Here is a 27,589-nt window from a genome sequence, read left to right as displayed (position 1 = left end):
GGGAAAATGTATGGAGTAAAAAGTACATTGTTTTCTTCAGGAATGTAGTATAGTAAAAGTTGTCAAAAAGATAAATAGTAAAGTACAGTTACCCCAAAAAACTACTTTAAACCGAAGGATCAACTCCCCATAGTATGTTGTACCTCGTTTCCCTCCTTCAGGGAATAGTAGTTATAGTCATAATGCTACATTCATCAAAGTAGGCAAGTCATACTTTCAAGACTGCTTATTACCAAATACTACAACTATCAAATCAGGTAGCGCTACCTCACGAGATGTCTCTATCCATCGTCCTCTCTCGTGCGGTCTGTGTGTATCCGTCTCTGTCCGAGCCGGAAAGAACAGGCAATTGATTATAGTCATCGCAGTTAATTACCACATTTCTGCGGTGAACTCATTTGCTTAAATGAAAACTACAACTCCCTTCAGCCCAGTATCTCACATCGTTCTTGATTTGATTTCTCTCTAGAGAAACGGCGCGTTGAGCTAAAAAAAAATGTAAGTGATTGAACGAACGTAGGTCATTTAATAACGAAAACCCCGCAATTTCAGTTAATCGCTCAGCACTATCTCCTACAAATCCCAGAATCCTCCATTCCTCCTACAAACTCCAGAATCTTCCATTCCTCTTTCTCCTATAAACACCAGAACCCCAATCCTCTTCCTCCTACAAACCCCAGAATCCTCTTTATTTATCAGCCTTACTTCTGCTGGTATTCCTTGATGAGGCGCTTGGCCTTGCTGTACTTGCGCTCCAGGGTCTGGTACTGGGCCTGTGTCTCCTTCAGGTGTTCGTCCACCGCCTGACACAGACTCTGGGCCTCCATCCAGTAGCCCTCCAGCTTCTCCATGCGCTCCTTGTTCTCCCGAACACTCTGTTCCAGCTGGGCACGCTCCATGCGCCAGCGCAGCTTGTCCTGCTCTGCATGCGCCAGCTAGATGAGGGGAGAAAATGTAAAGTTTATTCCTGTATACTTCTAGTTTATTCCTGGACTGTGCGTTTTAGTCTCGGGTCAAGGTGGGTCTGTGAAACAAGTCCCATGTTTGTTGGGTAATTGATTTGAGCAGGTCTAACCTTTCTCTTCAGCTGTTGAATCTCAGCCTGAGTGACCGCATGCTTTATCTGAAGCTACAGAGGGAGAGAGAAGAGAGAGAGGTTAACAATTGACACCATGGCTCACTCCAGCACAGTGTCTCATCTCATACGCTCTCTCAACAAGAAGTTGAATTGAATTTAGCATTTTCTTCATTTCGAGATGAACATTTGCCTTTGGCATCAAGCCTCCCTGCTCACCTCTTTGAACTTGTGGGCCAGTTTCTCAGGGTCCATCTCCATAGGGGAGAGCATGTCCTCATTCTCCGCCAGGTCAAACACCTCTATGGCGTTGGGGAACATGGGGCTCATCTCCTCCTCCTCGTCCGTGGCATACTCACCTGTCTGGAGGACATTCAGAAGATTCAGAGAATATTCACCATATATTCAGAGAGTGCATTTAGACATTCCTGTCATGTTTCGGTCTTGTTGAGAACCAACAATGGTCACACAGTAACCATACATGCCTATGTAACTACCATGTGAAGTAAATACATGGTTTTACCAAAGGGGAACCAAGGTTTTTTGAGGGTCCTCACAGGATAGGCCTCCATTTCTATTTCTCATCAATGTTTTCCCTCTACCCTCAAATGGCCACTAGATGGTGAAGTTGAGCTTAGAGGAAAAAGCCCTCAAGGAGTAGAACGATAGTGGGCCAGAACTGACACCCTAGAATTGGGCAACCACCATTTTGTGTTTACCAGGGAAGCCTGTCAGAAGGCAAAGCTTGTCAAGGGACTCTGTGGCTGCAGTGATGTGAATCTTTGTTGACAAATAGTCTACATACAAATTTGACTATAATCGATTGTTATGTTGATTTGTGCAATAAATCCCACTCTACTGTTCTGTCTATATGGACCTGGTGAGGTCAATAACAAAACACACACACACACCTCTGTTAGATAAAAGGAAATTCCCCCTTCCTTCACACACACTGAACTCCAACACACTCACTCCTAGGGATGGGTACCGAAACTGTCCGTGTGTGGGCTCTAGACTGCTAGCATACATGCATAACGTAGATCGGGCAACAAGAGATGCATGCATGTATGCTTTGCCTTCTGAAACCCGGTATTAAACAGGCCCCGGGGCTAAATTATGAAAGACCGTAGTATCGATAAGCTTCGATGTTATCGGTTCTGCTTTCGGTACTGGAGAAATTAAGAAAATACATTTCCTATTCATTATTGCTACATAAACGTTATCTTGCACATTTTCTCACCAACCGTTTCTAATTTGCAATAAAAATAAGACATTTGTCTATGATGCAATTTCGCTATTCCCAATCCAGAAGAGAGATCCCTCTCGCGCGTCTCTCACACGTTACAGCACCCTGCTCTTAATTAGTGACAATGGCGGAGAGAGCAACACGTTCAAAAGTGTGGTTACACTTCACCAGAGTCGATGCTGACAATGCTCGTTGCCACAAGTGCAACAAGACTTTTGCTTTGTAAAGGCGGAAACACGAGCAATCTGTCCAAACATCTATCGAAAGTGCATCATGTACAGGCAGAGAAATGCACAGTTTTCGACTGCCTAGCTCATAGTTCATCTCTTGTTGCCCGATCTACGTTATGCATGTATGCTAGCAGTCTAGAGCCCACACACGGAGTTAAAACAATTATGCGAACATGGGTTCATGGTCAAAAGTAATCATCAGCCAGCTGATTGAATTTATGAATGCACCCATAGCTAAACAATCACCCATTTAAAGTTAAAATTGCAGTTACAATGAACCAACCCACTCCTCCCTCTAATACAGCTGGTCCAAGCCAAAGACCAGCCCAAAGCCCCTTCACACTGGCAGCTAGTGGGAGGATGACTGAGTGACACCTAGCCGTGACCAGGTTCATAGTGAAAGGCCTACACCCCTTTTCAACATTGGAGTCCAAGGGCTTTAGGCCAATGTGATCACTGAGCTGAAGGACGTGCCAAAGCTGGCCATCACATCAGACGGGTGGGCCCGCCTCTGTCAGGACCACTATCTCACTTCTTATCGTGCACTACACAAGCCAGGGCAGTGTAAAACAGAAGGTCCTCCACACCAGGACAGTGTAAAACAGAAGGTCCTCCACACCGGGGCAGTGTAAAACAGAAGGTCCTCCACACCAGGACAGTGTAAAACAGGAGGTCCTCCACACCAGGACAGTGTGAAACGAGAGGTCCCTCACACAGGACAGTGTACAACATAAGGTCCTCCATCACCGGGCAGTGGAAAACAGAGGTCTCCACAACCAGACAGTGTAAAACAGAAGGTCCTCCACACCAAGTGTAAAGCAGAAGTCATAAACAGAGTCCTCCACACAAGGGACAGTGTACGAAACAGGAAGTGTCCTCCACACACCGGGCAGTGTAAAACGAAGGTTCTCACCACCAGGACAGTGTAAACAGAAGGTTCACTCAAAACAGAAACACAGGACAGTAAACAAACGAAGGTCTCCCACCACCAGTGGCAGTGTAAAAGAGAAGGTCCTCCACACCAGGTGCAGTGTTTAAAACAGAAGGTCCTCTCAGACCACGGCAGTGTAAAGAAGAGTCCTCACACAGACAGTGTAAAACAGAAGGTCCCCACACCAGGACAGTTGTGTAAAACCCAAGAGGTCCGACACACCAGGCAGTGTAAAAAGAAGGTCCGCCACACACCAGGACAGTGTAACAGAAGTCCCACACCAGATGTAAAACAGAGGTCCTCCACACCAGGCAGTGTAAAACAGAAGTCCTCACCACCAGGCAGTGTAAAACAGAAGGTCCGCCACCAGGCGGCAGTGTAAAACAGAAGTCCGCCACACCAGGACAGTGTAAAACAGAAGTCCTCCACACCAGGGCAGTGTAAAACAGAAGGTCCTCCACACCAGACAGTGTAAAAACAGAAGGTCCTCCCACACCAGGCAGTGTAACAGAGTCGTACACCAGGACAGTGTAAACAGAAGTCCCCACCAGGACAGTGTAAAACAGAGGTCCTCCACACCAGGGCAGTGTTAAAACAGAAGGTCCGCACACCAGGACGTGTAAACAGAAGGGCCGCCACACCACGGAAAGTGGTAAAACAGAAGGTCCTCCACACCAGGGCAGTGTAAAACAGAAGGTCCGCCACCACAGGAGTAAAAGCGAAGGTTCGCACACCAGGACAGTGTAAAAAGCAGAAGGTCCGCCACACCAGGGCAGTGTACAAATCTGTGCAGAGGAAGATCGCAGACATTCTGGAAGGGTTTGAAGATAATGCTGGCAATCTTGCTCGCTCTAATCCAACAGTCACAGCTACAATCTGGATGTAGCCAACAAGAGGCTACACATCCTAAAATAGGATGCTTTGCGCATACATTGATCTGGCAGTGCAGAAAATCTACAAAATGATATAAATTGATAAATGGGCATCCCGAATCAGAGCAGTGTTCTGAGGGTTCAAGAGTATCTGAGTTGTCAAAACAGTCTTGAAGGAAAAGCAGCAGCTCCTTGGTAAGAAGCCAGTTCAATCTATTAAAGTAGTATTTAGAAATTCCCACATTTAACAGTTTAATTCAATATTCAAGTGTGCGGTAATTAAACGCATGTTGATTTTTGTTGTTGTTTCAGGCCTTCCACAACACTCACTCATCCTTGATGTCAAGACCAGATGGAACTCTCTATCTAATGAGAGATTCATGGAGCAGTATCCAGCGATCCAAGCAGCAGCCTTGGACCCACAACTGCGAAAAGCAATGACCAAGGTCAACCTGGACAGTCTGAAGGATGAGGACATCCATAAGGCTGAGGAGTTTGTCCAGCTCATGATAATCCTTTATACATCCATACTGTGTGTCATGTGAAAAGAATGCCACCTGTGGACAGATCAAACCCATCCTCCAAACACTGGAAGAGCACTTCACTGTGAAGCATGAAGATACAACGTTCGTGGCAACCATCAAAGAGAAGGTGTGGGAGAACCTCTCCGAGCGCTATCAGGATGAGGACATTCAAGCCTTCCTGCATGAGGCCACAGCAATGGACCACAGATTTAAAGGGAGGCCGGTGAGTGACGCCACCTGGGACAGGCTGAGGAAGGCAACTGTTGAGGCCAATGTGACAGGAGCAACACCAGGACTGTCAGAGGAGCCGGAGCAGACAGACACAGAGCACCAGCAACAGTAGGAGGAGTCTGAAGGAGAGGAAATGGAGGAAACAGTCCCTCCATTGTACAAAACAAGGAGTGTCTTGGAGGAGCCGTTCTCAGAGTTGAGAGAGAGGGAGTTGAGGTTGACAATCCAACAGGACACCTCGTCCCTCACCCTCAGCGAGCGTGTTGACCTAGAGGTTGAGCTCTACAAAGGCCTGCCTCCCATCTCCATGGCTGTAGATCCTGTGATGTGGTGGTGGGAGAAGAGAGATACTCTGCCCCTCACAAACATTACAACAAGCTACCTCTCTGCTCAAGCCTCCTCCACCCCTAGTGAGAGGGTATTTTCGACAGCAGGGAACACAATAAGCCAGGAGAGGTCCCGACTTCTGCCAGAGAAGGCAAATATGTTGATCTTTCTTCAGAAGAACTGCTAAGAACTGTTAGTCCTTTTGCAGCCTACCTGCATGTCCCACCCGTGATGCTCTATACCACTGTATTTTCTTTTGCAGGAAAATATTGTTTATTTCATTTGTTTTACATTTCCATCACAACATTAGAGTCTATAATTGTGATTTGTTCAAAACATTGCTGTTTCTTTTGCTGTAAATAATAGTTGATTTATTTTCCATTTCAGAAAATAAAGCAATGTTAATTCTGTTCTTCATTTGTTTCATTTTCCCCCGTAAAAAAAATAACTAAAAGAACCAATAAGAATACCCTTAAAGTCCCGGATCGATAAGCAGTATCGGTAAGAGTAGTAATAGCCTTAAAATCTTAACGATACCCATCCCTACTCACTCCTAACACCCCCCATCTCATGCACACACACACACACACAACACACAGACACACATCCATTTCAAATATTCCTTTAACAACAGCCGCCTGGGACGACGTACCAACAAAGCTTTCCTAACCTTGTCACACCAATGAGTCACTCTCTCTGAGGGAATGCCCCCCCCCCCATCAACCCTGGGCTGTCTGCTCGTCTGAACCCTCCCAGTTGGACCAAGCATCAAAGCCCTGAACGCGCCTGTCACAACAACACTGTCTGATGTATGTCAACTCTCAAAACGTGCTGAAAATGTTTACACCGTTTGAACGTTGCATAGCCAACCAGAGTTGGGGAGAAACTAACAAAGTGCAGAGACTGAGGGATGAGCCGGAGTCACATAGGACAGTGCCATCTAACGATGACTATCAATAAAAAACAAGGCCAAATAACAAGAACTATTCATTTTTAAACAGATCAGAAAGGACGTGTATGGTAATGCATCTTTAGCAGGAAATTCCATTGATGCAGGCTCAGATCTGTTGGGAGAGGGGCTTGCTCTGATGGGGAGACACAGTGTGATGGAATACCAGACCTGGGTCGTGGCATCTGGCCCGCACTTGTCCGTCTTTCACACCCAAGCCCAGACATCTACTGAACGTGATTGAATTTAACAAGGAGACAGATTCAATTATTCAAGCATTTCCTCTCCATGGAAGAGACTGAGGGGAGACAAGGAACTGAGAAAATTGCCAGGCTGGGTCTCATTCCACAACGCTTTCCCCTACTGTGTATGTCCTTATTTCAGCCCCCTTTCAAAGATCTGAGATGACTGGGCCGGTGTAAAGCACTACGTGGCACCTAGGTTCCGTCAAATTGCTTAAACCTATCCAGTCCTGTTAGATCAAGTGAAGGGGAGGTGAACAAGGAGTGTTCTTTCTAGAATGACAGTTGTATTATTCCATTGTGAAGGGAGCCCGATGGAACATCTGATAGTGGTGTGGAGGAAGTGTCAAACGCTTCATTAGCGCCATCTTGTTTAGTCATATTGTTGACTGATGGAAGGAGTGAAGATGTTTTGGATGGGCTGAACTAATCTTTTTCATGGCGCGTGTGCTCGTGTGTGTTTGTTTGACCAGGGACCTATGGTAACTGGCTAGAAGTAGTGCACTAGAAAGGGAACAGGTTGCCATTTGGGACACAGACATTGTGAGCCCCTCACCTCCTCGTCTTCCTCCATGTACTGGCTGTAGCGCTGCTCAATCATCTCTTTCTGCCAGCGCTCCTGCTCCAGGGTCTGTTGGATCAGCTGGGCCACCTCGCTCTGTTCGCCTGGCTTCTCTCGTCCAATCATGAACCTGCATGGGCAACAACGACCAACGGGGTGAGTGGGAAAGGCATGTCTGTCAAGGAGAAGCCAATGGGAAACCTAGGGTAGAATTGAGTGGGTAGAAAGGTAAACCTAGGGATAAAATATCCCCCAGTTTACAAACAAGTGCAAGCCAGGGCAGCAACTTTTGACGGGCAATTAAAATGACAGCTTGTGCCTGGAAGGAACACGACACTCACTGCACATGGACGGATGAGTTGACATCCCTAATGAGAATCAAGGAAAATTTGTAACGAGTAAAAAAAAATGTGATAAAGATCGTGCTGAGGGAGAAAGACAATTCAGTGAATAAGAGTGGCACGCCATCAGAAGAGAAGATTATGGCTGTGTCTGAAATGGCACCACATTCCCTATTTAGTGCACTACTTTTGCCCAGAGCGCTACACAGGGAATAGATTGCGATTTTAGACACAGCCTTTTTCTATGTATCACAAATAACAATAAAATAAACAAATGTCAGTCCTGGGGACCAGAAAGCATGAGAGGACATGCATGTTTCATAGAATGTGTGACTGAAGCATCTACAGAGACATTTCAGCCGTAGCAGAACTGTCTGACAGTTATCCTGTTGCAGATGGGACCCTTAAGACCGCGACACCAGTTCTGGCTGTCACATGTTGTCAAATGGAATGATCGAGCGGAAAGACCTCAACTGGACGCTTGCCTGGAGATCAGTTTCCACACTCAAACATGTGTGCGAAGCAGCCAGATGCACATTGACACGTGAGACACAAAGAAAAACATATTGCTGTAGCTAATACCACGTTTTACTAAAAGGGATTCTCGCAACAGAATATCATATTCCTTGACGTAAGTGCACTAGACAAAATGATGAAAACAATCATTTCTAAATCTATTATAACGTGATATATTTTTGTACACCTAATATGGTTTACTGCAGGGAGAAAAAAAAGGCATTGGATCACTACATCATAAAAATACCCTAAGTGAGATATAAACTAACAACCCTCTGGTCACCAATCTGTATCCCTGCCTGAGACTAGACTACCACACATGCTCAATGAGACCCCAGAGAGCGGTAGCTACATCATTCAACGTGACCGCCGGCACCACTGTGGCATTCAGTGTGAGCGGGGATTCCGTGATGTTGTGAGTGTGTGAGGGTTAAGAACCCACTAGAGGCCCCCTTCGTTGTCGGAGGAGAAATAACTCAGTGGTCAAAAGGGCGGAAGAAATGGTGACTAGGAATCTAACCACTATGTGGAAAAGCCAAGCTGTGCACGGGAAAAGATGTCAAGCAAATATGACTCTTAACCTCTCCAGCATTTTCAAAACAAACCACGCCATCTATTTTCTGTGACTATGCTGAATCATATTCACCAAAAGAGACGGCGCTTCTAATTTTGGACCAATCAAAACATCACCACCTGTCAGTGCAACCCCTCAGCAGCCTGTGAGGGTTATCGACAGATGCGAATCAATGAATATTCACAAGCTCAGAGACACTCTCCATCCAGCCTGCAGGACATGAGGCGACGTGGAAAACAACCAGGCCTAGTCTGGAACCGTCTGTACGTGTGAATCCGCAAGTATCCATCATCTTTACAAACCCATCTGCCTTTGGATGAGGTCAAACACCAGCATTCTCCACAGAGATTGTCTAGAGACAAATCCATTTATTGGATTTTGATTAAAACAGGGGTACAAAACTGAACAATAGGTGGCAAATTTACTTTGAAAAAAGGTGCTTCCACAAAGGGAGACAAGAGTCCGATTGGGTAGGCGATGACATTTTTGGGGCATCCCTCCCTCCTTTGGTTACAGTCCGTAGTGTTAGAGAGCAACCTGAGCTTGGTTCAAAAATCAGGCTGGACCAGGCTGTTTTATAAATAGCTTCGCCGCGCCCTCACCGACACCGGCCTCTCCACTAACTCCCTGGGATCCAGGCTCATGTATTAATCAGGCTCTCCCATCTCTGGGTGTCTGTGATGTGAAGACAGGGAGAGACGTCTCTGCTCGCCTAGCTACACTACAGTCAAACTGCCCCGCCAATTAACACAAGGACCCCCACAGGCAGTTAATAATGCAGGAAAGGGATGAGGGGGAATAGGGCAGGACGATATGGCCAAAATATTATATCACGGTATTTAAAAAAAAAATTGGACGGTATGATGGTATTTTTTGGTTTTGAATAGTAAAAGTTCTACATTTGCTTTATGAGTAGTGAGTGATCCTAGGGTGGCAACATATACAGTGGGGAGAACAAGTATTTGATACACTGCCGATTTTGCAGGTTTTCCTACTTACAAAGCATGTAGAGGTCCTGTCATTTTTAATCATAGGTACACTTCAACGTGAGAGACGGAATCTAAAACAAAAATCCAGAAATACATGTATGATTTTAAATAATTAATTTGCATTTATTGCATGACATAAGTTTGATCACCTACCAACAGTAAGATCCCGGCTCTCACAGACCTGTTAGTTTTTTAAGAAGCCCTCCTGTTCCACTCATTACATATACTGCACTGTTTGAACTCGTTACTGATAAAAGACACTGTCACACACTCAAAAACGATTCCAACTCTCACACATGGCAGCCAGAGAGCTGTGTAAGGACAGGAGATAAATTGTAGACTGCACAAGGCTGGGATGGGCTACAGGACAATAGGCAAGCAGCTTGGTGAAGAGGAAACAACTGTTTGGCGCAATTATTGATGGGAAGATTCAGATGACGGTCAATCACCCTCGGTCTGGGCTCCATGCAAGATTTACTCGTGGCATCTAAGTTGATCATGGAGGAAGGTGAGGGATCAGACCCAGAACTCACATGGCAGGACCCTGGTTCATGACCTGAAGAGACTGGGACACAAGTCTTAAAGAAACATTTAGTAAACACTACGGCGTCTATGGATACAATCCTGCAGGCACGCAAGGTCCCCTGCTTAGCAGTTGCATTCCAGGCCTGTTGAATTCCCAATGACCATCTGGGAGATCCAGAGGAGGATATGGGAGAGTCGTGGCTGATGATGAAAAATAGAGCTTTGTGGTCTAAATGCCACTCCCGCGTGTTGGAGAATAAGAAGAGTATGAGTACCAACCAAGAACACATTCCCACGTGAAGCATGGAGGTGAAACATCATTCTTTGGGTCTTTTCTGCAAAGGGGACAGGACGACTCACCGGTATTGAGGGAGGAGGATGGGCCATGGTATGCGAGATCTTGGCCAACAACCTCCTTCCCTCAGCTAAGAGCCAGTGAAGATGGTGCGTGGGCTGGGTTTCCAGCATACAACGACACGAAGCACAACAGCCCATGGCATAACGGATGCTCCGTAAGAAGCAGTTCAAGGTCCCTGGAGGCCTAGGCAGTTCTCCAGACCGAAGCCAATAGAATCGTTGGGGACGAAGTCCGTATGTCCCAGCGACAGCGCCCTGAAACCTGAAGCGGATTGGGAGAAGATCTTAGGAGGCAAGTGGGCCAAATCTGCTGCAGCTGTTGAAACAGTCAAGAACTACAGGAACGTTGATGCTCTTAATTGCAAACAAAGGTTCTGTCCAAATATTAGTTCTTGCTTTTCGAAGTAGCAATATTAGTATGCAATAAAATGCAAATTAATTACTTAAAAATCATACAATGTGATTTTCTGGATTTTTGTTTTAGATTCCGTCTCTCATAGTTGAAGTGTACCTATGATAAAAATTACAGACCTCTACATGCTTTGTAAGTAGGAAAACCTGCAAAATCGGCAGTGTATCAAATACTTGTTCTCCCCACTGTACATCCTAAGTGATTTCAATTAGTCTTTCTCCATTCTGATTGTTTTATACTGTTCAATTCAACCAAAACAAATTTCAGCACTTTTATATTTTCTGCATTTCCTGCACTCCATTGCATTGGTGGAAAAAGTACCCAATTGTCATACTTGAGTAAAAGTAAAGATACGTTAATAGAAAATTAAGTAAAAGTGAAAAGTCACCCAGTAAAATACTACTTGAGTAAAATTTAAAAGTATTTGGTTTCAAATATACTTAAGTATCAAAAGTAAATGTAATTGATAAAATGTACTTAAGTATCACAAGTAAAAGTATAAATCATTTCAAATTCCTTATATTAAGTAAACCAGATGGCACCATTTTCTTTTTATTTACGGATATCCAGGGGCCCACTCCAAAACTCTGATATAATTTATAAACAAAGCATTTGTATTTAGTGAGTCCTCCAGATCAGAGGCAGTAGATGACCAGGGATGTTCTCTTCACAAGTGCGTAAATTGGACCATTTTCCTGTCCTGCGAAGCATTCAAAATGTAACGAGTACTCTTAAGTGTCAGGGAAAATGTATGGAGTAAACAGTACAGTATTTTCTTTGGGAATGTAGTGAAGTAAAAGTAAAAGTAGTCAAAAATAAAAAGAGTAAAGATACAAAAAAATATATATAACTTAAGTAGTACCTGAAAGTATTTTTACTTAGGTACTTTACACCACTACTCAATTGAGATAATTTCCACACTGCCACGTAGGGTTGCACGATATGCGCAAATAATCTAGGATTTATTTTTAACCAAATGTTGCAATTGCGATTTGGCTTGCGAATTAGAGCAAAACTGTTGGAATCATGGAAATAGAATGACTATTCTAATTCTATAGCTAGAATATAATAGTGGGCACTTTGAATACAGTGTTGTTTGAAATGACAACGAATTAAAATGCAAGGGAGGAGTTATTGTGACAGGTTAAGAACTAAAGTATTGATAAGTGTTTCCTAGGGGACCCTATCAGCTTTGGCTACATTGAATGTTTTCTCTTAGCTACTTCATGTAGCTAACATTCTTGCTTTGCATATATTCCCCTTTGATTTAGAAGCACGGTACTGTTGCAACAAACAACATGCTGAATTTAGGTCTACACCATTACTGGTATTATTCCGGCTGTATTAGCTAGCTACGTTTGCTCTTAATCAGTACATGTATTAAGCTAGGCTAGCTATTAGTTAGCGGGCTAACATTAGCGTCTCAACAAGATTTAGGGCAACTTGCTAAAAATACAAACTAGCTGTTTGCTGATATAAGAAACACAAACGAATAGTGTCAATATGGAATGCTAGTGGATTTATATGAAGAAGCAAAGTGAAAACAGCATTGTTGTCATCAACATTGTTGCATGTGCTGCATTGACCATGCAGACTGAACGCAAGTGTCTCTTGGTCGAGGAACATCAAATGCGCTCCTTGAGTGACAGGGGGCGTGGCTAGGTCTGTGTGGAAAGTGGCATGGAGAGAAAGAGTGGAGAGAGATGACTCAAGTAGCGAAATAAACTATTAAAAATTGACATTAGACATGGCGTATCACATTTAACAAACCAAACATTCAAATAACGCGTATCGAAGGTCAAGTAAAAACCCAAATCTGTCCCTCCATCAATACTGTATATCATAAAATACAGTATACCGCCTAGCCCTAGGGGGGAATGGGGAGAGGGGGATCCCAATTGTGAACTGGTCTGAAGGGAGGTGGAGTTATGGTACTTGGGAGCAATAGTGTGTTTGGTTCCCTATCACCAGTCTTCATAAAGTTCTGTATCTTAGACCCCCTTCCTTCCAATCGCATGCTTAGTTTCTCATAACAGATTTTGTCAGGGTACTGTTGAACATATTTGACCAGAGTGCAGTAAATACACAATATATACTGTAACAATAGCTTGATGTTGAAACCTAGTGTTTATTGACAGCTATTGAGTGAGGGTTCTTACTTGACAGTGCCGGTGGTGTTCCTGAGGACGGAGGCAGCAAAGGCCTGGGTCACGCCCACCAAACTGGTCCCGTCCACCTCCACGATCAGGTCATTCACCTGGATCCTGCACGGGGGGGAGAGTGATAGTGAACAATGGGAAAAGAGGACGAGGAGCAAGGGAAAAACACAATTTTGAGATACACTGCTGAAACACAGATTGTTCAGAACCTTTCATCTCGGTGCGCAGCTCCTCCGTCAGTGACCGTCTTGACGAAGATGCCCAGTTTCTCCAGACCCATGTCAGCCCCGGCACCCATGCCGATGATGCTGATCCCCAGACCGTCCCCATCTGTGGAGAGGAGGGGATAGGAGATGGGGAAATTGTATTTAATCAAATACTACAATAACCTCATGAATATGAGAATGGCTTACCAAGAAAAACGTTTAAAAATGTCTAATTCAAGGTAAAAAGGAGTTGGAGCACTCAACAAAAAAAGGCAGAGATTTATTTTTGCTCACTTTAATTCATTGTACAGGACCCATTGTTGTGTCTCAATGGGCCACTCAGCTAGAAATAGGAGCTAAGTGCAATGGTCAGGTCACTCCGCGGAAGACGTCAGATTGACGTCGAAACGTCAGTCACCTGTTTGCATCCTGTACAATGGATTAAAGTGAGAGAAAAAATAAATAAATCTCTGCTCTTTTTTGTTTTAGTGCTTCAACTCCTTTTTTTTTTTTTACCTTGAATTAGTCCTTTTGGAAGTTTTTCTTGGTAAGCCATTCTCATGATTTTTGTCGTTGTTGAGCACCCCTCCTTTCCTTTGTTTGCTGAAGCGAGAAGGCCCACTTGAACTCTAACCTCATAAATATGTTACCTTCCAGACGTAAGGAAATAAATGGAATAAAAATGGGGGACCTTGACTTAAAGATACAGTAGCTAGCTAAAACTACTACGCCATTATCCATATTAGAACCCAATTAGCCACGGCTAATCTAGTGTAATATAAATCCAATAAGGAGATAACGGGCGACTCTGAATTCATTAGCGACCACTAAGCACTTAGTGACCACTAATGTGTTTGCTCGTCATGTAAATATATGTGGCTAGCAGATTTGTGAGAAAAAGAGTAAAGGTTACTCAAAGACTTCAACTAGCTAGTTGAAGCAATTTAATGGGAACTACAGACTTCACTGAAAATGTTTAGCTACTAGTTGTAACTTTAATAGTTACAGTTAAATGTTTACAGTTAATTCTCTCTCTAGTCGTCTTTCTGTTGTACTAGTTTATGCTATTGAACTCCAAAGCGACAGTCGTGTGGAGCGTAGTGGCGCAGCGGTCTAAGGCACTGCATCTGCCTGGTTAAATAAAGGTGAAATATATATTTAAATCTCAGTGCAAGAGGCGTCACTACAGACTCTGGTTTGATTCCAGGCTGTATCACATCCGTGCGTGATTGGGAGTCCCATTGGGTGGCGCAAATTGGCCCAGCGTCGTCCGAGTTTGGCCGGGGTAGGCAGTCATTATAAATAAGAATTTGGTCTTAACGGACTTGCCTAGTCAGGAGGCTGAAGAAATGTGGCTTGTCACCCAAAATCCTCACAAACTTTTACAGATGCACAATTGAGAGCATCCTGTCGGGCTGTATCACCGCCTGGTACGGCAACTTCACCACCCACAACTGCAGGGCTCTCCAGAGGGTGGTGCGGTCTGCACAATGCATCACCGGGGGCAAACTACCTGCCCTCCAGGACACCTACAACATCCGATGTCACAGGAAGGCCAAAAAGATCAACAAGGACAACAATACTCTGGTCGTGGCCCATGTGCTCTAGCCAGCAGCTCGCAGATAGGTACAGTGCAATATCTATTGGAAAGCAGCATCAAGCTCTTCACCGTGAACTTTCACCACTCTGAAGTTCATCATAACTTATTTAATCTGTAGCCTAATAAACTGCATGGTTTCCCAGGTTGTAATGGGAGGACCACACACCATATTATCGGGTGACTCCAAATTTACTTCATATAATGGTTATTATGGCAACTGCACCGCCCACAACCGCAAGGCTCTCCAGAGGGTGGTGCGGCCTGCACAACGCATCACCAGGGGCAAACTACCTGCCCTCCAGGACACCTACCGCACCCAATGTCACAGGAAGGCCAAAAAGATCATCAAGGACAACAACCAACCGAGCCACTGCCTGTTCACCCCGCTACCATCCAGAAGGCGAGGTCAGTACAGGTACATCAAAGCTGGGACCGAGAGACTTCTATCTCAAGTTTCTTGGCAATTTCTCACATGGAATAGCCTTCATTTCTCAGAACAAGAATAGACTGATGAGTTTCATAAGAAAGGTCTTTGTTTCTGGCCATTTTGAGCCTGTAATCGAACCCACAAATGCAGATGCTCCAGATACTTAACTAGTCTAAAGTAGGCCAGTTGTATTGCTTATATAAATCAGCACAACAGTTTTTCAGCTTTGCTAACATAACTGCAAAAGGGATTTCTAATGATCAATTATCCTTTTAAAATGATCAACTTGGATAAGCTAACACAACGTGCCATTGGAACACAGGAGTGATGGTTGCTGATAATGGGCCTCTGTACGCCTATGTAGATATTCCATAAAAAAATATATATAATAATAACATTTTAAAATATTCCAGCTACAATAGTCATGACCCCAAACTTTGAACGGAAGTGTATATTCTATACTATCTATTGCATCTTAGCCTATGCCGCTCTGTCATTGCTCATGCATATAAACTCAGCAAAAAAAAAGAGTTAATTGGATTTTTTTTGAAAGGGACGTTCCCTTTTTCAGGACACTGTCTTTCAAAGATAATTCGTAAAAATCCAAATAACTTCACAGATCTTTATTGTAAAGGGTTTAAACACCATTTCCCATGACTGTTCAATGAACCACAAACAATGAATCATCATGCACCTGTGGAACGGTCGTTAAGACACTAACAGCTTACAGGCAGTAGGCAATTAAGGTCACAGTTATGAAAACTTAGGACACTAAAGATGCCTTTTTACTGACTCTGAAAAATACCAAAAGAAAGATACCCAGGGTCCCTGCTCATCTGCGTGAATGTGCCTTAGGCATGCTGCAAGGAGGCATGAGGACTGCAGATGTGGCCAGGGCAATAAATTGCAATGCCCGTACTGTGAGACGCTTAAGACAGCGCTACAGGGAGACATGATGGATAGCTCGTCGCCTGTCAGCGGCAGACCACGTGTAACAACACCTGATGAGGATTGGTACAGCCGAACATCACATCTGCGGGACAGGTACAGGATGGCAACAACAACTGCCTGAGTTACACCAGGAACGCACAATCCCTCCATCAGTGCGCAGACTGTCTGCAATAGGCTGAGAGAGGCTGGACTGAGGGCTTGTAGGCCTGTTGTAAGACAAGTCCTCACCAGACATCACCGGCAACAACGTCGCCTACGGGCACAAACCCACAGTCGCTGGACCAGACAGGACTGGCAAAAAGTGCTCTTCACTGACGAGTCGCGGTTTCGGTCTCACTAGTGGTGATAGTCGGATTCGCGTTTATCTTCGAAGGAATGAGCGTTACACCGAGGCCTGTACTCTGGAGCGGGTTCAATTTGGAGGTGGAGGGTCCGTCATGGTCTGGGGCGGTGTGTCACAGCATCATCGGACTGAGCTTGTTGTCATTGCAGGCAATCTCAACACTGTGTGTTACAGGGAAGACATCCTCCTCCTCATGTGGTACCCTTCCTGCACGCTCATCCTGACATGACCCTCCAGCATGACAATGCTACCAGCCATACTGCTCGTTCTGTGCGTGATTTCCTGCAAGGCAGGAATGTCAATGTTCTGCAATGGCCAGCGAAGAGCCCGGATCTCAATCCCATTAAGCACGTCTAGGACCTGTTGGATTGGACGGTGAGGGCTAGGGCCATTCCCCCCAGAAATGTCCGGGAACTTGCAGGTGCCTTGGTAGAAGAGTGGGGAAACATCTCAAAGCAAGAACTGGCAAATCTGGTGCAGTCCATGAGGAGGAGATGCACTGCATTACTTAATGCAGCTGGTGGCCACACCAGATACTGACTTTGACTTTTGATTTTGACTCCCCCTTTGTTCAGGGACACATTATCCAATTTCTGTTAGTCACATGTCTGTGGAACTTGTTCAGTTTATGTCTCAGTTGTTGAATCTTGTTATGTTCATACAAATATTTACACATGTTAAGTTTGCTGAAAATAAACGCAGTTGACAGTGAGAGGACATTTCTTTTTTGCTGAGTTTATTTATATATTCTTATTCCATTCCATTCCATTCCATTAGGCATTTGTTGTGGAATTGTTAGATCTTGCTGCACTATCTACCAAGTAATATCGGAACTAGAAGCACAAGCATTTCTCTACAAACACAATAACATCTGCTAACCATAAAGGTTACATTTAAAAAGGGTTTGTGCCGTGGCGGAGATCTTTGTGGGCTATACTCGGCCTTGTCTCAGGATGGTAAGTTGGTGGTTGAAGGTTTCCCTCTAGTGGTGTGGGGGCTGTGCTTTGGCAAAGTGGGTGGGGTTATATCCTTCCTGTTTGGCCCTGTCCGGGGGTATCATCGGATGGGGCCACAGTGTCTCCTGACCCCTCCTGTCTCAGCCTCCAGTATTTATGCTGCAGTAGTTAATGTGTCGGGGGGCTAGGGTCAGTTTGTTATATCTGGAGGACTTCTACTGTCTTATCCGGTGTCCTGTGTGAATTTAAGTATGCTCTCTCTAATTCTCTCCTTCTTTCTCTCTCTCGGAGGACCTGAGCCCTAGGACCATGCGTCAGGACTACCTGGCATGATGACTCCTTGCTGTCCTCAGTCCACCTGGCCTTGCTGCTGCTCCAGTTTCAACTGTTCTGCCTGCGGCTATGGAACCCTGACCTGTTCACCGGACGTGCTAAAAACTCCCTTTCTAGGGAGTTTTTCCTAGCCACCGTGCATTGCTTGCTGTTTGGGGTATTAGGCTGGGTTTCTGTACAGCACTTTGAGATATCAGCTGATGTACGAAGGGCTATATAAATACATTTGATTTGAAATACATTTTACGTATGGTTGGCCCCAGCAGGAATCGAACCCACAGCCCTTGGTGTCGCACGCGCCAGGCTCTACCGACTGAGCCATGCAGAGCCATTTACCTTTCTCTAATTCCACAGGGAAGAGGTCCAGTCTCTCCACCCTTTTCTCCAGCTCGTACTCAGCCGACGCCGCCATGGGGTCCACGTCATCATTACGCCGGTCGTAGTCCTCGTTGGAGTACGTGGTGAACACCTGCCAAGAGAAGACAAAAGGTCATAGGTCAGTTCGACACTCACCAACACACAAAGTTTACACCACAAAAGGTTTCCCATAGAGAAGACATTTCCTCTAGAACAGTGGTTCCCAAACTGTGGGGAGCGCACCCGGTGTGAACAGTGCTTTTGCGTTATGAACAGTGCTTTTGCCCAGAAAAATAGATATGGCATGTGTACGCGCAGGATGTTCCCCAATGCTGGAAGGGGGGCCCCCCCCGAGTGAAAAAGTTTGGGAACCCCTGCTCTAGAAAATTATTTAAGGTCAGTTTAGCATTTTCACCACTAATGGTTAAGGATAAGACTACAGGAAGAGTAAGCTGATCCTAAATCTGTGCTAACAGGCATACAGACTTCTACCCGGATCTAAAAGGAGAGCCAGGCGGCCAAGGCACTAACAGGGCGGAAGGAGACGTCTCCAATAACCAGACAGACAGGGGTGGTGTTATATACGGCCCGCTGATACAAACACACACCCTCATGGCTTCTCACTGGCTTATCATCCAACCTAATAAAGTCTATCTGGTTTAATGTGTGTGCGATAGAGAGAGGAGAGAGCATGTGTGTGTGTGTATGTGCGCATTTAAGGCCTCTCTCCTCCCTCTGCAGCCAGCCAAATTCCCTCTGGCAGCGAGGACATACTTCTGGGTGGTGTTGGTGTGCCCTGCTACGCTGGCAACTTGTGGGTGTGGAGAGCAGTGGTGAGGGTGCTCCAGAAAGCGGTTAGGTGGGGTGTATTTTAGTGCTACTCGGGTGATTTATATTTAACAGGGCAATGTATTTTTCATAACCTCCCGTCCTGCATTAGTGCATTAGATAGGTGTCCGGGCAGGTCTGGAGAGGTAGGGGCGTGTTTTGAGATGCGTTCTGCTTTCAGAGGGATGAGGTTTAAATATTTGAAACGGGGTCGTGCACACACACACGCACAACGTCATGGAGTTTCACATGTATTATTCATATCATAAATTGGGAGGAATCCTTTATCCAGTTATTTGATCTGATCCAGGGTTGCCATGACAACATTATTAATATGCATTCATTTCCATCGAAAATAAATAAATAACCACCAACAAATTAACAACAACAGTTATTCACAAGCGTGCTAAGAGGGTCAAGTATAAATAAGGTAGATATTTTCTTGCTGAGGTTAAAAGGATAAAACGCAACCCCAAACCTTTAGGATTTTGTACTGCTAAAATTCTAACCCCAAATTACCCCAGTGGCCTAGTCCCGTTCTATGTTATCTAGGCCCAGCGAGCAAAATTTGATTAAAGACATTTTCAACATCTTGTGCTCATAGGAGGAGAGTGAAGAAGAAGGTAGATGGGGGCACAGATGTGAGAAATAATTCAAAGTAGGCAACAAGGGAATTGAGTTCATCAGCCGGTCAGGGGAGAATTTAATAAGCCGTGTGGTTTTTTTTAATGGGGAAATTGAGATTGACTGTGTGAGAGGCAGAAAGAGAAGAGGCAATAATAAGGATTTGGAATTCAGCATTGGTTCAAGTCCTCGAATCTCCTCTTCAAGTTTCACTTTTCCATAGAGTGACATGAACACTGTGTGCCTCAATAAGCTCTTACTAAAAGAAGCAGAGACCTGACACTAGTACACTGAAAGTACAGTGAAATGTACAGTGAAATTATTAACTTAACTACCCAACAATGCAGGAATCAATATCAAAAGAGTACAACAAACTTTTTTTTTTAACAAGATGACAGATACTCCTAAATAAAGTGTAGGAGTGCGATGTGTCTTCTTGTCAAGTGAAAGACGTCGCCTTATCAGCCGCTCTATTCAGGGCTGCTAGTAGGTGTGCCACGTCCCCCTGCTCCAAAAAGGCAGAAGATTCATATTTACTACTGACAAAGCCAGATCACTACCCCTCGTAAAATACCAACACTTGTTAGCTTTCTTTTACACCCAGAGACGGACTACTTATCACAAAGCCACACTGAACCAAGCCCAACCGTAATCAACATGTATTTAACTGATGGGGGCTTCATTTACATCGAATTTGCATAACACCCCCCAAATGGAAAATAAGCCTACAAACTATGCCTCTGATTTTACAGCTCATTGCAGCTGGTGAAAACCCAGCACTGCCATCCAGATGTTTAAAATACAGAAACATTTCGTCCTAAAGACAGCTCTGGATAAGTTACACCATAACTAGCATAAGAAAAGGAACAGCCATTTTATAGCACATAAACCGGAGGTGTGTTAACACATAATATCATATGATTGGCTCTATGTAGCAACCAGCGAAGACCTATTAGATAACTACAACCAGACTGATTCAGAGGGGTCGGGTTAAATGCAGAAGACACATTTCGGTTGAATGCATTCAGTTGTGCGAATGACTAGGTATCCCCTTTCTCTTTCAGAACGTACTCATACCGCTTGACTTATTCCACATTTTGTTGTGTTGCAGCCTGAATTCAAAATGGATTAAATTGATATTTTTACATGCAATACCCCATAATGACAAAGTGAAAACATGTTTTTAGAAATGTTTGTTAATTTCTTGAAAAATAAATACAGAAATATCTCATTTACATAAGTATTCACACCCGAGTCAATGTTAGAATCACCTTTGCAGCGATTACAGCTGTGAGTATTTCTGGGTAAGTCTAAGAGATTTGCACACCTGGATTGTACAATATTTGCACATGATTCTTTTAAAAATTGTTCAAGCTCTGTCAGGTTGGTTGTTGATCATTGCTAGACAGCCATTTTCAAGTCTTGCCATAGATTTTCATGCCGATTAAGTCAAAACCGTAGCTAGGCCACCGAGAAACATTCTATGTCGCCTTGGTAAGCAACTCCAGTGTATATTTGTCTTGTGTTTTAGGTTATTGTTCTGTTGAAAGATGAATTTGTCTCCCAGTTTCTGTTGGAAAGCAGACTGAACCAGGTTTTCCTATAAGATTTCCCCTGAGCTTAGCCCTATGCGCTATTCTGTGTCTTTTTATCAACAAAAAAAAAATACTACCTAGTCCTTGCTGATTACAAGCATACTCATGACGCAGCCACCACCATGCTTGAAAATATGAAAAGTGGTACTCAGTGATGTGTTGGATTTGCCTCAAACATAACGCTTTGTATTCAGGACATAAAGTTAATTTCTTTGCCGCAGTTTTACTTTAGTGCCTTGTTGCAAACAGGGTGCATGTTTTGGAATATTTGTATTCTGTACACGTTTCCTTTTCACTCTAACATTTATCGCGGAGTAACTACAATGTTATCGATCAATCCTCAGTTCTCCTGTCACAGCCATTAAACTCTAACTGTTTTAAAGTCACCATTGGCCTCATGGTGAAATCCTTCCTCTCCAGCAACGGCGTTAGGAAGTATCTTTGTAGTGAATGAGTGTATTGATACACCACCCAAAGAAGGTGCCCTTCTTTGTGAGGTATTGGAAAACCTCTCTGGTCTTCGTGGTTGAATCTGTGTTTGAAATTCACTGCTCGACTGAGGGAACTTACAGACAATGGTACGTGTGAGGTTTAGGGACGAGGTAGTCCTTCTAAAACAAAATGTTAAACACTTAGATTGCAGAGTCCATGCATCTTAAGCACATTTTTACTCCGGAACTTACATTATTTAAGCTTGCCATATCAAAGAATGTGAATACTTAAAGCGAGAGAGAGATAGAATGATTGGGTCGGTGAGAGAAAATATAAATAAAACCATTAAAATCCTTAAATATCCAATAGGCCCTTTCTTTCACAACCTTGTTTTTGAGCCCTCCCCCCTCCACACACATCCCATCACTCTCTCTGCCTAGGAGCATCAATATTTTATCAAATGCATTGTAATCTCAACTCTCTGCTTTTCAAGAATCTCTCGCCTGCGCTCTCTCTCTCTCTCAACAGTTTCCCCACTCTGTGTGAATACCATCACCGTGGTCACATGGTGCCCATCGCCATAGCAACCCGCAGCTTAGCAAATGTTAGTTTGACACCAGTTTCTCTCTCTTATCTCTCTTTGTCTCTCTCCCTAGGCTGCAGTCAGAGGGCAGTTATTTTTCTCAGTCTCAGCGTCTCTCTCTGTCTAGACTTCAGGGAATTAACTTTACACATATACACATACACACAAACACTCACGCGCTTTTTAAGACGTGCACGGCACACATTGAAAAAAAACGGTGCGTTTTCAGTGTCTCCACTATCATGGCGTATTGCTCAGCTAAATAGTGAACATCTAATTTAACATCTGAAAACATCATCTACAATAACTTTCACAATATGGTCTAAATCAGCAGAAGCTTCCATAGCGGGAAAAACATAAAAGATACCGCCCTCCCTCACTCGATATGAACAAGCCGACCAGCTCAACGATCTCTATACTAATCTCTCTATCTTCCTATAGAGAGTCAATTATAAAAATGTGCTGTACTCAAACTATAAAATGGGCAAAAGCTAAGTAATGGCTTTCAGAGCTGTAATGGACCTTATGATTGTAACATGAGAATGAGGACGGACAGAGAGTGGTCTTTACAGTAGCTCAGTTAGTAGAGCATAACACCAGTATAGTGGGTTCGATTCTCAGGACCACTCGTAGGTAAAATGTATGCAACGCATGAATGTAAGTCACTTTGGATAGAAGCGTCTGCTAAATGATATATATTACTGAACAAAAATCTAAACGCAACATGTAAAGTGTTTGTTTCATGAGCTGAAATAAAAGATCCCAGACATTTTACATATGCACAAAATGCTTATTTCTCTGTTAGTGAGCATTTCTCCTTTGCCAAGATAATCCATCCACCTGACAGGTGTGGCATCTCAAGAAGCTGATTAAACAGCATGATCATTACACAGGTGCACTTGGTGCTGGGGAGAAATAAAGGCAACTAAAATGTGCAGTTCAGTCACACAACACAATGCCACAGGGGGCGTGCAATTGACATGCTGACTGCAGGAATGTCCACCAGAGCTGTTGCCAGATAATGTAATGTTAATTTCTCTACCATAAGCCACCTACAACGTAATTTTAGAGAATTTGGCAGTGTGTCCAACCGGCCTCACAACCGCAGACTACATGTAACCACGCCAGCCCAGGACTTCCACTTCTGTCTTCTTCACCTGTGGGATCATCAGAAACCAGCCACCCGGACAGCTGATGAAACGCAGTAGTATTTCTTTCTGTAATAAAGCCCTTTTGTGGGGGAAAAACTCATTCTGATTGGGTGGGCCGATGCCCTCCCAGGCCCACCCATGTGAAATCCATAGATTTATTTAGATTGACTGATTTCCTTATATGAACTATAAGTCAGTAAAATCCTTGAAATTGTTGCATGTTGTGTTTATATTTTTGTTCTGTTTTTTTATGGATACAGGCCTTAGCCGTGGTATATTGGCCATATACCACAAACCTCTGAGGTGCCTTATTGCTATTATAAAATGGCTAGTGGTTACCAGCATAAATACAACATGAGAATGAGGACGGACAGAGAGAGCAGATTCCAGATGACCTCAGAGAACCAGATATGACCCGTGGAAAATGAACACAGCTGCCCAGCATGATTTCACAGCCATAAAACACCAGCCAAATGCAAACCAGTAAAAAAATGAGAGTGAAGTTATTGTAGTGACTCAGGGTGGCTAAGATAGTTACAGTAGCCAACTATTTTCAGATAATGTATCCATGTAGATGTGCAGGCTATTGTATAGCACACAGATGTGAATAAATCATTTTGACAGTATAGTATGAGACCAAGTCTGAATTTTGGGCCCTGCTCTGGCCTGATGTGACCAGTTTGGACAGTCCTCATCCCTAGCTGGCAGTTTGTCCTGTTCCCCTGCCCGCCTGCCGTCCCCCTGGAGCTGTACATTGATACAAGTGGCCAGCTGTGGCAGGGAGAACGACACATGGGCCGTGTCCGAATACCCGTACTCGCGTTCTAAATAGTAGGCATTTTGGGTATGCAAAAATAGAACGTTTTATAGTGTGACATATCGAAAATGTACTACGCTTTAAAAATGCCAGGATGTCATACTCAATTTCTGCTTTTCGAGATCCACGTGTGTTTGACAACAGCTAGCTGGTAATCAGCTGAGGGGGCTGGTAATCAGCTGAGGGGACGCGCTGTACCAAAATGAAAGAATGGCGGGAATCAACGTAATTATGCGTTAGATGACACATTATCAGTAGGATGAGCCTAGTATGTTGCTTACTGCATTCGTTCTTACTAAACAGTGTATTCTAAATGGGATGTAGCTTCAGTAAGTAGTAGGGAAGACAGATGTCTTATACTGCCATGGACTAACCCAATTCAGGGAGAGAGAAGGAAAGAAAAAATAGAGGGGGGATGAGGAAGGAAGGAGAGGAGAAGGATAGAGGATAAAACAGATGTCCTGGTTGTGTTCAGTTTGTGGGAGCTGCTCTTAACCACTTATACAGGATCAGCTATTATTCCATCAATCTCCCTAACGGGTGAGATGAAGAACGAGGGTAAATCTGAACCTAGATCTGTGGTTCAGGGCGACCCCTACCTTTAGCAGGTTACTTAGGGGACAGCGAGGTGGGTAGAACGTGACTGCGTCCCGAACGGCCCTAAGGGCTTAGATCAAAAGTATAGGGAATAGGGTGCAATTTTGGACGCAGCGATAGTGAGGAATGTGGGCTGGGCTGATCACTGTGTTTAACCATCTCCAGGTTCCTGCCTCTCAGCCATTCTACAGGATTTAGCTGGCATGTGGCGGGCACTACGCTAGCAGCAGCATAGCATGTTGCTAATGCTAACAGCATAGCAATTACAACCATAGCATAGCCTGTACCTTCTCTCTTGGCTCCGCCCAGCTGTATGTGTACCGCGGTGGGGTGGAGGGGGGTGTGGTGGCTGGCTGGAGCGGGAGTGGTGGAGGGAGAGCGAGACATTCAAAAGGCGAACACCACGGACGAATGTACGTAAAAGCTATGGCACAGTCAGCAGTTTAGACTCCAGTGAGGCGGGGCAGAGTGTGTGCGTAGTCTGTATTTCACTAGCTGTTTTCCCTTAAAAAAGAAGCATATGGTTTCATGCGCCTTCAGAGCGATGTAAATTGGGCATGGGCGCCGATGTTTGACACTGTTGCCTGGTTACCATGGACACACACACACACACAGCTCTCAGCCAGGCCTGTGGACACAGGGAATGTGACTAGAGTATTTTCAGCATCCCTCGCGGAGGAACGCCATATAAATGCAATCAGTTTGGGCAATAGGGCTCATGCATGTGATTAAAGCATGTGGCAACCCGCAGCGATTGTGATACTCACCAGAATGGCTAAGAGAAACACAGCAGAGGGGGAGAGACGGTATGGAGGGAGGGGAATGTGGAGAGAAGAGGGGTCCACAACTACTGCCACAGAGTTTCCACACCCCCCGTTTCCATACACGACTAGGTCAATTTCCCATCTCCTACAGAGGTCCGTTTTTTTTTTGTGGAACAGTCTCCCAGAACACCTCAGGCACTGGGACAGCTTCAACTCCTTCAAATTCAAAACCCCAAATAAGATCTGGATATTCCACGTAAAGCCTCATCCCAGTAACTTCTCTGCCCATCAGCCATTTATCTTGATTTCGCGTTGTACTTTAACAAATCATTTTTCTTCATCTGTGTGTAAATCGCCAATCATTTGTTTATCCCTCTTAAAAATCTGAGAGAGCGCGTCGTCGTTACACACAGTCGGCCTTAACAGTGCTCGTCACAGAGGACGTCCTCGCCTCTGCTCTGTACTGTCCCCTCAATGAGACGCAGGTCACTGACAATACTGTACACACACACAGAACGCAGCGAGGAGGGGACACCACAAGTCACAGACACCATTATCCCAACAGGAACATGAACACGTCCACATGTATATAGCATCTTAATAACACTTCAGCAGAGCGGTCAAATTCATTCCATGGAGGATCTGGTGGTTTTAGGTTTTTCCTTTCAGTTAAGACCTAGGCAACCAGGCGAGGGGAGTTCCTGACTAACTAGTGACCTGAATTCATCAATTCAGTACAAGGGAGGAGCGTAAACGCGCAGACACTCGGCTCCTCAATTGAATGAGTTCGACACGTGCACTGCAGTATCTGGCTTAAATCGGTAGACTCGGCAGTGACGTCATCATACATAATGAGGAGGCAACGCAGTTCAAATCTGCCAAGATCTTCCAATTTGCAGCCTCCCTTGCCGAGTGTACATTTGATTATTCTTTCAAATACGTTGCTCAAGGGAAAACAGCAGGTCTGCGCCTTTAATTCAAGTTGGGGGGGTGAGGAGAGAGACTATTTTGATGAAGATGTTTTCCTGTCTAGATGTGCGCGCGCGCACACACACACACACACACACACACACACACACACACACACACACACACACACACACACACACACACAACACGACAACACTTAGCCTCGTCTGTCTTTATGTTGCTAGGGGGTTCATGTGTCACTACCCCTGACAGCTAAGGGTGATGGGCAACATACAACAAAATTCCTTGCTCGTCTAAGAGCTTGCTAGCAAGCGCTGTATCCTCAGGTCTAGAATTCAGTAGATATACGCTCCAGACTGACTCTGGAAACATTTCAGACACTACTGGGGAGGGAACAGGATGAGCAGCAACATTGACAGACAGGAGTGGTAGATACTGATCGCGGCTTTCTGTTCCACGCTCCCTTGTGACAGGCCTGTGTGTGTGTGTGGTGGTCCCGTGTGTGTTTCCACTGTCAGACTGGGGGGAGATTGAGGAGTCTCTGCTTCCAGTGTGTGATGTCGTATATGTGTTGTGCGTGCGACTGTGTCGTTACGCTCCTGGCAGTGTTTCCAAAGCGTTTTAAAAGCTGTATCATTCAATTAGAGCTTTTTGGGTGTTTTCCGCTGAAATGTACGCCAGCAAATAAAGCGAAAACAGCACAGCGGCAGTGCGCCAAGCCTTTGGGTGCACTGACAACTCAAAGAAATCGAGCGCCGGCAACCGCAACGCGTTTGGGGAACACTGGTCTATAAGCGTTTTGTACAATCGTGAGCCGTGTATAGTAGACGCCTACAGAGGAAAAACAGTGGTGCCCAACCTATCCGCGTCAATTCAACTATTCAGACAGCATCTACCACCAGTTGGCATTTGAGAACCGTCCATTCGCAAAGTTGAATATAACAATAACGGGCACCGTGTGGCTTTTCTGTCGAAATACTCGGTTGTACTGTACATCGACAGATATTATTATATATATGGGCATCTTACCATA

The 27,589-nt window shown here is 44.6% G+C and overlaps 1 protein-coding gene across 1 annotated transcript; it reads right to left on the bottom strand.

The window, feature by feature from the left end:
* Positions 1–664: 664 nt before the first annotated feature.
* On the bottom strand, positions 665–18,347 carry LOC112074126 (neurabin-2; the record flags this gene model as incomplete). Its single annotated transcript, XM_024141348.2, has 7 exons — positions 665–935; positions 1,076–1,129; positions 1,295–1,438; positions 7,184–7,319; positions 13,063–13,167; positions 13,272–13,392; positions 18,215–18,347. Coding segments are annotated over 7 exons (927 nt in total), but the record flags the coding sequence as incomplete, so codon positions are not given.
* Positions 18,348–27,589: the final 9,242 nt, after the last annotated feature.

The sequence above is a fragment of the Salvelinus sp. IW2-2015 genome, unplaced genomic scaffold (assembly GCF_002910315.2).
Source record: "Salvelinus sp. IW2-2015 unplaced genomic scaffold, ASM291031v2 Un_scaffold2505, whole genome shotgun sequence".
NCBI lineage: Eukaryota > Metazoa > Chordata > Actinopteri > Salmoniformes > Salmonidae > Salvelinus > Salvelinus sp. IW2-2015.
Note: the sequence above shows the minus strand (reverse complement) of the source record. Positions and strands in the feature narration are given on the sequence as shown.